Source organism: Anomaloglossus baeobatrachus, chromosome 5 (assembly GCF_048569485.1).
Source record: "Anomaloglossus baeobatrachus isolate aAnoBae1 chromosome 5, aAnoBae1.hap1, whole genome shotgun sequence".
In the NCBI taxonomy this organism is placed as follows: Eukaryota; Metazoa; Chordata; class Amphibia; order Anura; family Aromobatidae; genus Anomaloglossus; species Anomaloglossus baeobatrachus.
In genome coordinates, this window is record NC_134357.1 from 351,541,584 (window position 1) to 351,555,262 (window position 13,679).

The 13,679-nt window shown below is 50.4% G+C and overlaps 1 protein-coding gene across 3 annotated transcripts in view; it reads right to left on the reverse strand.

The window, feature by feature from the left end:
* The window catches only part of CHD6 (chromodomain helicase DNA binding protein 6), a 338,823-nt gene that overhangs the window by 128,500 nt on the left and 196,644 nt on the right, over nt 1-13,679 (reverse strand). For all 3 annotated transcript variants that reach the window (XM_075349913.1, XM_075349914.1, XM_075349912.1), the window contains exon 9: nt 7,162-7,248. In XM_075349913.1, the coding sequence (XP_075206028.1) occupies nt 7,162-7,248 (87 nt within the window). The remainder of the gene's footprint in view (nt 1-7,161; nt 7,249-13,679) is intronic.

A 13,679-nucleotide genomic window follows, 5' to 3' on the forward strand; every position in this document is an offset into this window, starting at 1 on the left:
TTGGGAGACCCAGACAATTGGGACGTCCAAAAGCAGTCCCTGGGTGGGTAAAAGAATACCTCGGTAAAAGAGCCGTAAAACGGCCCCTTCCTACAGGTGGGCAACCGCCGCCTGAAGGACTCGCCTACCTAGACTGGCATCTGCCGAAGGGTAGGTATGCACTTGATAGTGTTTCGTGAAAGTGTGCAGACTCGACCAGGTAGCCGCCTGACACACCTGCTGAGCCGTAGCCTGGTGCCGCAAAGCCCAGGACGCACCCACGGCTCTGGTAGAATGGGCCTTCAGCCCTGAAGGAACCGGAAGCCCAGAAGAGCGGTAGGCTTCCAGAATTGGTTCCTTGATCCACCGAGCCAAGGTTGACTTGGAAGCCTGCGACCCTTTACGCTGGCCAGCGACAAGGACAAAGAGCGCATCCGAGCGGCGCAGGGGAGCCGTACGAGAAATGTAGAGTCTGAGTGCTCTCACCAGATCTAACAAATGCAAATCCTTTTCACATTGGTGAACTGGATGAGGACAAAAAGAAGGTAAGGAGATATCCTGATTGAGATGAAAAGGGGATACCACCTTCGGGAGAAATTCCGGAACCGGGCGCAGAACCACCTTGTCCTGGTGAAACACCAGGAAGGGGGCTTTGCATGACAGCGCTGCTAGCTCAGACACTCTCCGAAGTAAAGTGACTGCCACTAGGAAGACCACCTTCTGCGAAAGACGTGATAGAGAGACGTCCCGCAGCGGCTCAAAAGGTGGTTTTTGAAGAGCCCATAGAACCATGTTGAGATCCCAGGGTTCCAGCGGACGCTTGTAAGGTGGGACTATGTGCAGGAACGTGCGGACCTGCGGAAGCCTGGCTAGACGCTTTTGAAAAAACACAGAGAGCGCCGAGACTTGTCCCTTAAGGGAGCCGAGAGACAAACCCTTTTCCATTCCGGATTGAAGGAAGGACAGAAAAGTGGGCAAGGCAAATGGCCAGGGAGTAAAACCCTGATCAGAGCACCAGGATAAGAAGATCCTCCACGCCCTGTGGTAGATCTTGGCGGACGTTGGTTTCCTGGCCTGTCTCATAGTGGCAATGACCTCTTGAGATAACCCTGAAGACGCTAGGATCCAGGACTCAATGGCCACACAGTCAGGTTGAGGGCCGCAGAATTCAGATGGAAAAATGGCCCTTGAGACAGCAAGTCTGGTCGGTCTGGTAGTGCCCACGGTTGGCCCACCGTGAGATGCCACAGATCCGGGTACCACGACCTCCTCGGCCAGTCTGGAGCGACGAGGATGGCGCGGCGGCAGTCGGACCTGATCTTGCGTAACACTCTGGGCAGCATTGCCAGAGGAGGAAACACATAAGGTAGTCAAAACTGCGACCAATCCTGAACTAATGCGTCCGCCGCCAGAGCTCTGTGATCTTGAGACCGTGCCATGAATGCCGGGACTTTGTTGTTGTGCCGAGACACCATGAGATCGACGTCCGGCGTTCCCCAGCGGCAACAGATCTCTTGAAACACGTCCGGGTGAAGAGACCATTCCCCTGCGTCCATGCCCTGGCGACTGAGAAAGTCTGCTTCCCAGTTTTCTACGCCCGGGATGTGAACTGCGGAGATGGTGGAGGCTGTGGCTTCCACCCACAGCAGAATCCGCCGAACCTCCTGGAAGGCTTGCCGACTGCGTGTGCCGCCTTGGTGGTTGATGTATGCCACCGCCGTGGCGTTGTCCGACTGAATTCGGATCTGCCTGCCTTCCAGCCACGGCTGGAACGCCTTTAGGGCTAGATACACTGCCCTTATCTCCAGAACATTGATCTGAAGGGAGGACTCTGGCTGAGTCCAGGTACCCTGAGCCCTGTGGTGGAGAAAGACCGCTCCCCACCCTGACAGACTCGCGTCCGTCGTGACCACAGCCCAGGATGGGGGCAGGAAGGATTTCCCCTTCGACAGAGAAGTGGGAAGAAGCCACCACTGAAGGGAGGCCTTGGCTGCCCGAGAAAGGGAGACGTTCCTGTCGAGGGACGTCGACTTCCTGTCCCATTTGCGGAGAATGTCCCATTGAAGTGGACGCAGATGAAACTGCGCAAAAGGAACTGCCTCCATTGCTGCCACCATCTTCCCTAGGAAGTGCATGAGGCGCCTCAAGGGATGCGACTGGGCTCGAAAGAGAGATTGCACCCCTGTTTGTAGTGAACGCTGTTTGTCCAGCGGAAGCTTCACTATCGCTGAGAGTGAAACTCCATGCCAAGATATGTCAGTGATTGGGCCGGTGTCAATTTTGACTTTGGGAAATTGATGATCCACCCGAATCTCTGGAGAGTCTCCAGAGCAATGTTCAGGCTGTGTTGGCATGCCCCCCGAGAGGGGGCCTTGACAAGCAGATCGTCTAAGTAAGGGATCACCGAGTGTCCCTGAGAGTGTAGGACTGCTACCACTCCCTCTGCCTTCAGAGTGCTCACCGCCTGAAGAAGAGCATCGGCTCGCTCGAGGGGTGGAGATGTTCTGAAGAAACGAGTCGGAGGACGAGAGCTGAACTCTATCCTGTAACCGTGAGACAGAATGTCTCTCACCCATCGGTCTTGGACATGTGGCAACCAGGCGTCGTAAAAGCGGGAGAGCCTGCCACCGACCGAGGATTTGGTTTGGGGAGGCCGAGAGTCATGAGGAGGCCGCTTTGGGAGCGGTTCCTCCGGCGGTCTTTTTAGGACGTGACTTAGACCGCCATGAATCGGAGTTCCTCTGACCCTTCTGTGGCCTGTTGGACGAGGAGAATTGAGATCTGGCTGAGGGCCGAAAGGACCGAAACCTCGATTGTACCTTCCGTTGTGGAGGTCTGTTTGGTTTGGACTGTGGTAAGGACGAGTCCTTTCCCTTGGATTGTTTAATGATTTCATCCAATCGCTCGCCAAACAGGCGGTCGCCAGAAAATGGCAACCCGGTTAAGAACTTTTTGGAAGCAGAGTCTGCCTTCCATTCACGTAGCCACATGGCCCTGCGGACTGCCACCGAATTGGCGGATGCTACCGCCGTACGGCTCGCAGAGTCCAGGACAGCATTCATGGCGTAGGACGCAAACGCCGACGCCTGAGAGGTTAAGGACACAACCTGCGGAGTAGAGGCACGTGTGACTGCATTAATCTCAGACTGACAAGCTGAGATAGCTTGGAGTGCCCATACGGCTGCGAATGCCGGAGCAAAGGACGCGCCAATAGCTTCATAGATGGATTTCATCAGGAGCTCTATCTGCCTGTCAGTGGCATCCTTGAGTGATGCACCATCTGCCACTGCAACTATGGATCTAGCCGCCAGTCTAGAGACTGGAGGATCCACCTTGGGACACTGAGCCCAACCCTTGACTACGTCAGGGGGGAAGGGATAACGTGTGTCATTAAGGCGCTTAGTAAAGCGCTTATCTGGAAAAGCTCAGTGTTTCTGGACTGTATTCCTGAAGTCGGAGTGATCAAGAAACCCACTCCGTGTACGTTTGGGAAACCTAAAACGGAATTTCTCCTGCTGAGAAGCTGACTCCTCACTCGGAGGAGCTGGAGGAGAAAGATCCAACACCTGATTGATGGACGCTATAAGGTCGTTTATTATGGCGTCCCCTTCAGGTGTATCAAGGTTGAGAGCGGTGTCAGGATCAGAGCCCTGATCAGCCCCATCCGCTTCATCCTCCAGAGAGTCCTCATGCTGAGACCCTGAACAGTGTGATGAAGTCGAGGGAAGCTCCCAGCGAGCCCGCTTAGCCGGTCTGGGACTGCGGTCCATGTCGGATTCCTCACCGTGGGACCTATGAGTCGCCCCAGGAGCACTTTGCTGCTCCAACCGAGGAGGGCCTGGGGTCAATGATTCAACTGTGCCCGGGGCCTGTGTTACCGGTCTGGACTGCAAAGCTTCTAGTATCTTAGCAGACCATTTATCCATAGACTCAGACAGTTTGTCAGCGAATACTGCAAACTCTGTCCCTGTCACCTGGACAGTGGCAGCAGGTGGTTCCACCTGGGCCGGGGGTCCCACCAGTGGCAGAGGCTCCGGCTGAGTGAGTGTCACAGGGGCCGAACATTGCACACAATGAGGGTAGGTGGAACCTGCAGGTAGCATAGCCGCACATGAGGTACAGGTTGCAAAATAAGCCTGTGCCTTGGCACCCTTGCTTTTTGCGGACGACATGCTGTTGTCTCCTCTTAGAGCAATCAGAGAGGGTATATAGCCAAAGCAATAGTGCAGCCGTACAGAGTAAATGTATACAGTATAATCATATAAATATACACGTCGGCACCCAGGGGGCCAGCACCTAGTGACAGGTGCGGCTTACCGACCGCCCTCAGCGGTTGTGTGACCACCAGATTCCCTGCCTGGGCCTCCCAGAGCTGTGGAGCTCGGTGTTGTCTCCCCTCTGAAGTTCTCCAGCGTCAGAAGTGCTGATAGGAATGGCTGCCAGCGTTCTGAGAGGAGGAGGGAGCCGTGGGCGTGCCTCAGAAAGTGCGGGAATCTGGTGCCCCACGGTGCTCAGTGAGGGGGGAGGAGGATACGAAGTATGCTCCAGCCCTCAGCGCTGACGTCCAGTGCAGCGTCCCGCCCTTACCCCTGACTGGCAGGCCCGGGGGCGGGAGTATGCGGTTCTAGGCCGCAAAAGCCGGGGAGTAAAGTTATAAGCGCGGCCGGCAAACAAGCGCGGTCAGCGCGGTAGTCCCGGCGCACCAACACACCCAGCAGCTGCTGCAGCGTCCATAACACAGGCGCTCTATGCGCCGTCCCCAAGGGGACACAGAGTACCTCAGAGTAGCAGGGCCTTGTCCCTGACGATACCCGGTCTCCTGTCCAGCAGATTCCCCCAGGGGCTGCGGAGGGAGCACGGTCCCAGTGCCTGGTGACCGGTTAGGATCCCACTTCACCCAGAGCCCCTAAGGGATGGGGAAGGAAAACAGCATGTGGCTCCTGCCTATGTACCCGCAATGGGTACCTCAACCTTAACAGCACCGCCGACCAGAGTGGGGTGAGAAGGGAGCATGCCGGGGGCCCTGTTATGGGCCCTCTTTTCTTCCATCCGATATAATCAGCAGCTGCTGCTGACTAAATTGTGGAGCTATGCGTGCATGTGTGCCTCCTTCGCACAAAGCATAAAAACTGAGGAGCCCGTGATGCACGGGGGGGGTGTATAGGCAGAGGGGAGGGGTTTACACTTTTAAGTGTAATACTTTGTGTGGCCTCCGGAGGCAGAAGCTATACACCCAATTGTCTGGGTCTCCCAATGGAGCGACAAAGAAAAGCTAATGTTTCCAATACCAGAAATCTCATGCAGATTTTTTTTTTTTTCCTGACTGAAATGGAAAACTGTTGCATTTTTTTTTTAAACTGCAGCATGTCAATTCTTTCAGTGTTTTTTCGCCATATAAAGCAATCACTGTGCAAAAACAGCTAAACCCCCCACCCCCTTTGCTGAATTTTTGGTGAATAGGGTTATCAAACATGTCCTGTAGACAAATTACACACAATCCGCACCAATTTTTAGGCTGGGTGGCCTCCCTGGGTGGCCCTCCTTAGACCTCCCCAGTCTGAGAATACCAGCCCGAGCTGTTGGGTATTAAAATTGGGAGGACCGTACGCCGTTTTTTATAATTATTTATTTAAATAGTTTAAAAAAAAGCATGTGGTTCCTCTTATTTTGATACACAGTCTAGATAAGCGCAGGGCTGGGGTCTGCACCCTGTAGCCATATGCTTTATCTGTGCTGGGTATCATAATATGGGGGAACCTACTACACTTATTTATTTATTTTATACAATGATTCTGACCTGCAGAAAGAGCTTGCGATTGGTTGCAGGCAGACGCTGTCACACAGGCTGGGGGCACGTCTGACTGCAACCAATCACTGATGCCAGGACGGGCGGTGGGCAGGGAAAGCAGTGCATATGGATGAGCAATGATGAGCGGCCCAGGAAGTGAAGAGAGACCGCAAGAGCAGCTTACAGCTGCAACGAAGGATGGGTAAGTATGAAGCGCTCGCTTCATTCTTATTTTCCCTTAATTTTTTTTAAATTTCTCAAGTGCCGAATCCGGGTCAAACACCTGGAACCCGGGAATCTTTGAAACCACGCAGATCTGGACTTTTACAGTCCAGGTCCGCTCATCCCTAGTGAAGACCAGTATAGTACTGGGTACTTTATCACTCCTGGCTTTGTTACGCCATATTCACACTACAGAACGTGCTCTGTCAGGAAGTTATGTCTTTAGCCCTGAAAGGGGGATTCAGTATCTATTTACCGTATTTTTCGGATTATAAGACGCACTTTTCCTCCCATAAATTTGGGAGGAAAATGAGGGGTGTGTCTTAAAATCCGGATATAGCTTACAGGGGGGGGGGGGTGGCTGTCTGTGTTGCGACCGGGTGTGTTCGGGTGGCTGGGTGCCTGTGGCTGTGTGCTTGCAGGTAGTCGGGTGCCTGTCAGTACCGGCTGCCTCTCTGTCTTGGAGACCGGCTGCCTCTCTGTGTGTGTGGCCTGCTGGCTGCCACTCTGTGCGTGCGGGCGGGTGGCTGTGCGGACTGCGGTGGCTGTGCGGCAGGTGTCCCAGTGTGTCCGCGGTCCCAGTTTCAAATGATGGCGCCGTTAGTCAGAACATGCGCAGATGGAGCTCTTGGATGAGAGCTCCATCTGCGCATGCACCGCTATGGGAGTCAGCGCGTGCGCAGATGGAGCCCTTGGATGAGAGCTCCATGTGCGCATGCTTCGCTCCAGGTGCCATCATTTGAATCGGGATCGCGAACAGACTGGGACACTCACCGCACCGGCCTGCACCACCACTGACCCGCCGCCGCCACTGATCTGCCGCCGCCACCAAGTACCCGCTGCGGCTGCCAGCACAACCTCTGTCTTCTGTGACCTCACTTCACCACTACTGCAGCTCCCCTCCGTTAAGACAACACTGGAGTATAAGACGGACCTCATTTTTTTTTATGTCTAAATTTGAGGTGTGTCTTATAATCCGGTTCATCTTATAAAGCGAAAAATACGGTACTTTCATGAGTGTAAAAGATGAAATCTTTGACTCTGTCTCAACTCACTTCTGTCAACTTTCTTATTGTAGGACACAAACCTTAGGCTGCAACACTTATTATAGCTTATAATGTTTATTGTGAACAACAGACATGTTCAATGAGTGAGAAAAATGATCAGCTTACCTCTCCTGTGTCAGAGTCTTTTGTATGTGCAACTTCTAAAATTCTGTCCACTTCCACATAGTCTGGATTAAACATATCTTCATCTGGCTGAGGGAGAAAAGTGTAAATATTTGTCAGGCACCACTCTATTGCATGGTCCTGATGCATACATGCATCTTCACGCTATTTATTTATACATAAATGCAATTCAATTTCCTTCAAACTTCACCAAACCGGGAGAAGATTTCCTGTAGCAGGTACCAAGGTAAGTAACTATGTACGTCAGTAATTTATTTCCATTAAAGGGACTCTATCAGGACTGTCTTTGCTATGTAATCTGAAGAAGCTTACTGTAAGAGTTAATATGCAGTTTACAGCCAGCCATCTCTTATCTCAAAGTCTGCTATTCTTGACCTGTAATGTTAGTTTAAGGCTCTTATCTTTTTTCTTAGTGGTCTGAGAAGCAGGTGAGCTGTAGTGCGACTCAGCCCCCTTCTGTAATTAAGATTTTCGGTCTATGGAAATGTACACTGAAAGCCTGGTGTGGGTGGGGAAAGCTCTCCCAGCACTGCTACATACAAAAACATTTTTTAAAAATCTTTCACGTGTGTCAGAATGGCTGCAGTCACTAATCTAAGTGATACATCATTAGATTCAGAATCTCCTTGCCTACATCATGCTGCTCTCAGATCATTTAGCAAAAATCTGCTGACAGATTTCCCTTTAAAACGATCTGATTAACTTATATACAAGACATATACAGTACCTACTATTCCAATTTCAATAATATAATTTACATCTTCCAGATTATCCAAAAGTCATTATGGCTACGGGAGTACTCCACTATGAGTTTAGCTGATCTATGCTCTGAAGGAGTCTGGTTCAGGTCACACTAGCATCAGGTTTTAACACCACAATGGCAGGTGTCAGCTTAGCTATTTTATACATTAAAGCACCACTCCAGCGTTTTATTTTTATTTCAGCGCTGAAGTAGTGCTTTAAATGTAAGTCGCCTGCCTCCAGTTCCAACTAGATACAACTCTACGAGCGCCTTGTTCCGGCAGATTGAGCAGGTTAGAAGCTCGGATGGGCTCAACTCGAGCAACAAGTATTATGGAAGTAAATTACTGGGCAGTCCGGCTCCCCGCCCACATACAGCCAGCCATAAACAAAGCATTTCCAGAGGAGAGAGGGTGTTTTTTTTTGGGGGGGGTGGGGGGAGAAGGGGGAAGGGGGGACTCCCTACATCCAAAAATGTTGTTTTTACCCCCAGTGAGACATTCAGATACTTCAAGTGGCTCTCACTAGGGAGCCGGCTTCCGTCATTCAGTAAAGCAAGTCTGTGCTTTGTATTCGATGTTTCATGAATGACACATCCGCGCACCTGTGATACTCAGCCGAGCACCGAACTTACCCAAGCACCCAAATACTTGATTGAATAGTGTTTGGCAGGCTTGCTCATTGTTAGTGATAACCTCTTGCTGATAAAACATTGATTTTATTGAAACTACAAATAGCAGTCCAGTAAGTGACTGACTGCTGCAATAAGATTATATAGCAAAAACCTGCTGACAGATTCCCTTTAACCCCTTCACCACACAGTTTTCACCTTCCTAACCAGGCCATTTTTTTTCAATTCTAACGGGTGTCACTTTATGGGATAATCATTCTAAAACGTTTTAATGGATCTCAGTGATTCTAACATATTTTTTTTGTCACAAATTGTACTTCATGTTAGTGGTATAATTAAGCTGATGGTTGTTTGGCTTTATTTGTGGGAAAAAAAATGAAATTTTGAGAAAATGTTGAAATTTTTAAAGAGGCTGCAGCCAACACATAATAATGTACAGCCCTAATTACAATCGGACTGTGTAGTCTTTATTCCATTGGATGAGATGCAGAAGAACTTTATCGCTGGCATCCATGCAACCCCCAACACCTCCCCCATGCAGTGACGCGTACTTCCCCGCCGCAGCTAGCTCTCACCATGCTACCCAACATCCCCGCGCTCCACCACGTGGATGCTCCCTGCTTCCTCCTCCCGTGGCCTGTGCATGAGGCACAGGGCCTCCGGGAGTGCTCCTAGGGCATGCATGCGTACCGCTGCCCTTCTCAAAGGACCAGCGCACCATTTCCTGGAAGTGTGTATCAGCTTATCGCTGTGAGGAAATGGGTACTTAAGGTAGTCTCCCACTAGGGGAGGTGACTGATCAACATGTTCAGCTAGTTAGTGGTGCTTTACCATAGCCAGCTAGTTTTCAGGTCTCCTTGTCCGCTATGCTTCTATTACAGTGCCCTTGCCTGTCGGTACCCTGAGTCCATCGTCCCGGCCGTGCCACCAGCCTCAGCTACCCCAGAGGGTCTTGCTATACTACAGACTGTGACCGTCCTCCATGGCTATGTCACCATCCTCAGCTATCATGGAGGCCCTTGCTAGACAAGAGACTGTGCCTGTCCATCCTGGCCGTGCCACCAGCCTCAGTTACTCCAGAGGTCCTTGCTACACTAGTGACTGTGTCCATTTCTGTCCTTGCCCTAAGGGCGGCTTTGCACACTACGACATCGCAGGTGCGATGTCGGTGGGGTGAAATCGAAAGTGACGCACATCCGGCGTCACTTGCGATGTTGTAGTGTGTAAATCCTAGATGATACGATGAACGAGCGCAAAAGCGTCGTTATCGTATCATCGGTGCAGGCTCCGACATTTCCATAATGCCGGTGCTGCGACAGGTACGATGTTGTTCCTCGTTCCTGCAGCAGCACACATCGCTGTGTGAGAAGCCGCAGGAGCAAGGAACATCTCCTACCTGCCGCCAGCCACAATGCGGAAGGAAGGAGGTGGGCGAGATGTTTACATCCTGCTCATCTCCGCCCCTCCGCCGCTATTGGCCGCCTGCCGTGTGACGTCGCTATGACGCCGCACGACCCGCCCCCTTAGGAAGGAGGCGGGTCGCCGGCGAGAACGACAGTCGCAGGGCAGGTGAGTGCATGTGAAGCTGGCGTAGCGATAATTTTCGCTACGCCAGCTATCACAAGATATCGTACCTGCGACGGGGGCGGGGACTATCGCGTGCGACATCGCAGCATCGGCTTGCGATGTCGCAACGTGCAAAGCCCGCGTAAGAGTCAGCTGCCAGAGTCTCAGTCACTGCCCTAAGAGTGGCACCTGGCATCTGCCTTACCATGGGCGCTTAGTAAAGCCCCTCTCACTAATGGTAAGCCAAGGGTCCTTCTGAGGTCCAGTGGGTCGTCTCCTGCTCACCGCTTTATCATCTCCTGCAGTGAATGTTACAAGAACAAAAAGAAGACAAGGTCCTCATTAAGGTGAAAAGTGGAAACGACCTTGGGAAGGAAAGTCAGAATCGGTCTCAAAACCACCTTGTCTTGATGATGAACAAGGTAGAGGTACGACAGTAGAGCACTGCCAATTCAGGAACCCTTTTAATAAATGATGGCTATAAGAAAAGTCACATTTCGAGACAGTAAGAGGACCAGTATCACCCAGATAGGCTTGAACAGAAAAGCCTGAAGCATCTCTAAAATTAGATTAATGTCCCTGGATTCTAGTGGTGGCCGGTAAGGAGGCCTGATATACACCACTTCCCGGAGAAAAGTCCTGATTTATGGTTACACTGCCAAATCCCTTTGGAATAAAATAGCCAGGGAGGGCATTAAGAAGTAGGCACGCTCCTAGTCCGGACAGCAAAAAAGAGGGCAGAGAGGGCAAGGAAAAAAAAAAACATTGGTGAAATAAACTTAGATTAGCATCAGCAAAAGAAACCCTTCCAAGTGTGATGGTAACTACAACATGAAGAGGGCTTTCTTGTCCTAATCATGTGTGGATAATTGGCTAAACTGAGGCTTCAACGGCCATGTCTTTAAAGCAAGCAGCTATAAATTGTGGTGATAAAACAGACCCTGAGACAAAAGATCTAAATGATTCAGAAGAGTCCACGGGGAATCAACTAATAGGTGGAGGATCTCCAAATACCAAACTCGCCGAGGCCAATCCGGAGCCACCAGGATCATGGTTTTACTCTGATCTTGTTGACAAGACTGGGCAAAAGAAGAAGAAGTGAGAAGAGTTATGGAAGCGAGAACCGGGACCAAAGGGATTGCCAGAGCGTCGACCCCGACCACCTCAGGGTCCCAACATCTTACAACAAAATCTGGCACTCTGTTTAGTCTGCAAGCCATTAGATCGACGTCCATATTGCCCCAACAAAGACATATCTGTCTGAACACATTTGAGTGAAGAGTCCACTCTCCCAGGTCTATTTGATTGCAGCTGAGGAAGTCAGCTTCCCAATTGTCTACCCCGGAAATGTAAACCACCAAGATCAGAGCAACCCTGCTTTCAACCCACCTTAGACTTCTTGACACCTCCAACATGGCAGACCAGCTTCTTGTCCCCCCTGACGGTTGATCTATGCTACCGCTGTGGCATTGTCTGACTGAATCCTGACTGATAGCCCTATAAGTAGGTGCTGCAATGAAGCAGAGCTCGATGGATCACCTTGAGCTCTGGCACATTGATTCCTGTGCCGAAAAACAGCAAAACACTGCCTCACATCCGGACAGGCCGGCATCCGTGGTCATAATCTTCCAGGATGAAATTAACGATCCTGGAACAGGAGGGAATGGGTCAACCACCACTTGAGGGACTGAAGACAGCAAACTGGGACGCGAATAATCTGATCTAGGGATTGTAACAACCTGTTGAAAAGTGCTTGAAGCATGATCTGCAACTGTCTTGAATGGAACTAACTGAACAAAACTGCTTGGAATTCAGCTACCATCTAAAACTTTCAGGCAAAGCCAGAGTGGATATTTGCCTCAACGTCTGAAAGGATGACTGCAGAATCATCCTTTTTAACTCTGGAAGAAAGACAAACCTCTGAGCTGTGTCGAAAATCATTCACAGAAAAAGGAACTACTGAGTGGGAACAAGTGTGGATTTTGTCCAATTGAAACCCATGTGAATTGGTGGCCCAGAATGTGTAAAACGATTTGAAAGCTCTCTAAATCTTGAGCCTGGCTGGGAGCTTGACAAGAATGTCGTTTAGATAGGTTATTACTGCTTTACCTCTGGAACGAAGGAGGGCCATAACTGGTACCAAAACCTTGGTAAAAACTCTGGGCGCTGAGGCCATCCGGAAAGATAGAACCATCAATTGATAATGATCCTGATCGATCACAAACCGCAGGTAACGCTGACAAGCCGGGAATATTGGCACATGCAAGTAAGAGTCCTGCATGTCTACTGATGACAGAAACTCGCCAGTCTCCACTGACGTGAATACGAAGCGGAGTGACTTTATCCTGACGTGCATTATTTGCACTCTCTTGTTTATATATCTTCGAACCAAAATGGGCCACACAGAGCCGCCCTTCTTGGGGATATCAACAAGGTTCAAATAGAAACATCTGAACCTTTCTAAAGAGGGAATTTTTTCAACAACCCCTGCCTGAAGCAAAGCGGCGATAACCTGATAAAAATCTGGCCTTATATAGGTAGAAGCTGGAGGACGGGATCTGAAAAATCGTCTCTAGGAACGGACAAGAACTCTATTCTTTAGCCTGAGGAAACAACCCTTGTGTCCCAAAAATTTGCTGATCTTCCCTAACCATGCTCCCTGAAAACATAGAAAGCAACTACTCACCAGTGCGGGATGCTTGTCATGCTCCAAGTCCCGACTATATCAAGGGTCACAGGGCTTGTGCCCAGAAGAAGGTACTGCAGGCACCGATTTTAGGGGAGCGCTTCTAAGTCTCTGAGATACACGAGGTCTACCCTGGCAAGCGGATACTGCTGGATTTAGGTATTGGCGAAAGGGGTGATGCAAAGCTTCTTGCTTTGTAAATGGACTGTTAGCTCTTGCTTGAGGCAGAAGAGTACTCTTACCACCTGTAGCTTCAACAATGTTCTTGTCTAGCTTGGAACCAAACAAACGAGACCCCATGAAAAGGAATTCAGGTGAGAGACGTCTTTGAAGCTAGATGCGCCCTCCACACCTAGAGCCACAAGATACGGCAAATAGCTACACAATTGCTCACAGCCTGAGCAGAGCACTCAGCTGCATCCAAAGATGCAGAGCATAAATACTTAGCCATCTGAATGATCTGGTCAGCTATTTCAGTTAACTAAATTTTCCTGTGTGACCTAGCCAAAAAGCTAGGGCATAGGTACTTAGTCCAAGCTGAAAACAGGCTTAGGCACCCAAGTGTCAGCAAAGGCCGGATAAAGGGACAACACTGCTGTCTGAAGGTAGTCACCTCGCTGAGGGATAAGGTGGTGGTTTTATAAAGCCAGGAAATGGGCGTGTCGACCAAAGGCGAAGTGAACCAATACACCACTAAATCCGCTGGGAAAGGGTACAATTCCATAATGCGACTAAGCTTTTGAAACAGTCTGTTCGGGTATTCCCAGGCCTTCTGTAATACCTTGGTGAATTCCTCATGGTCATTAAAGGACTTCAGCACCTGCTTGCCTCTTCTGAAGAAACCTGCTTCATTAGGTGGATGGGGGGCCTGCTGGT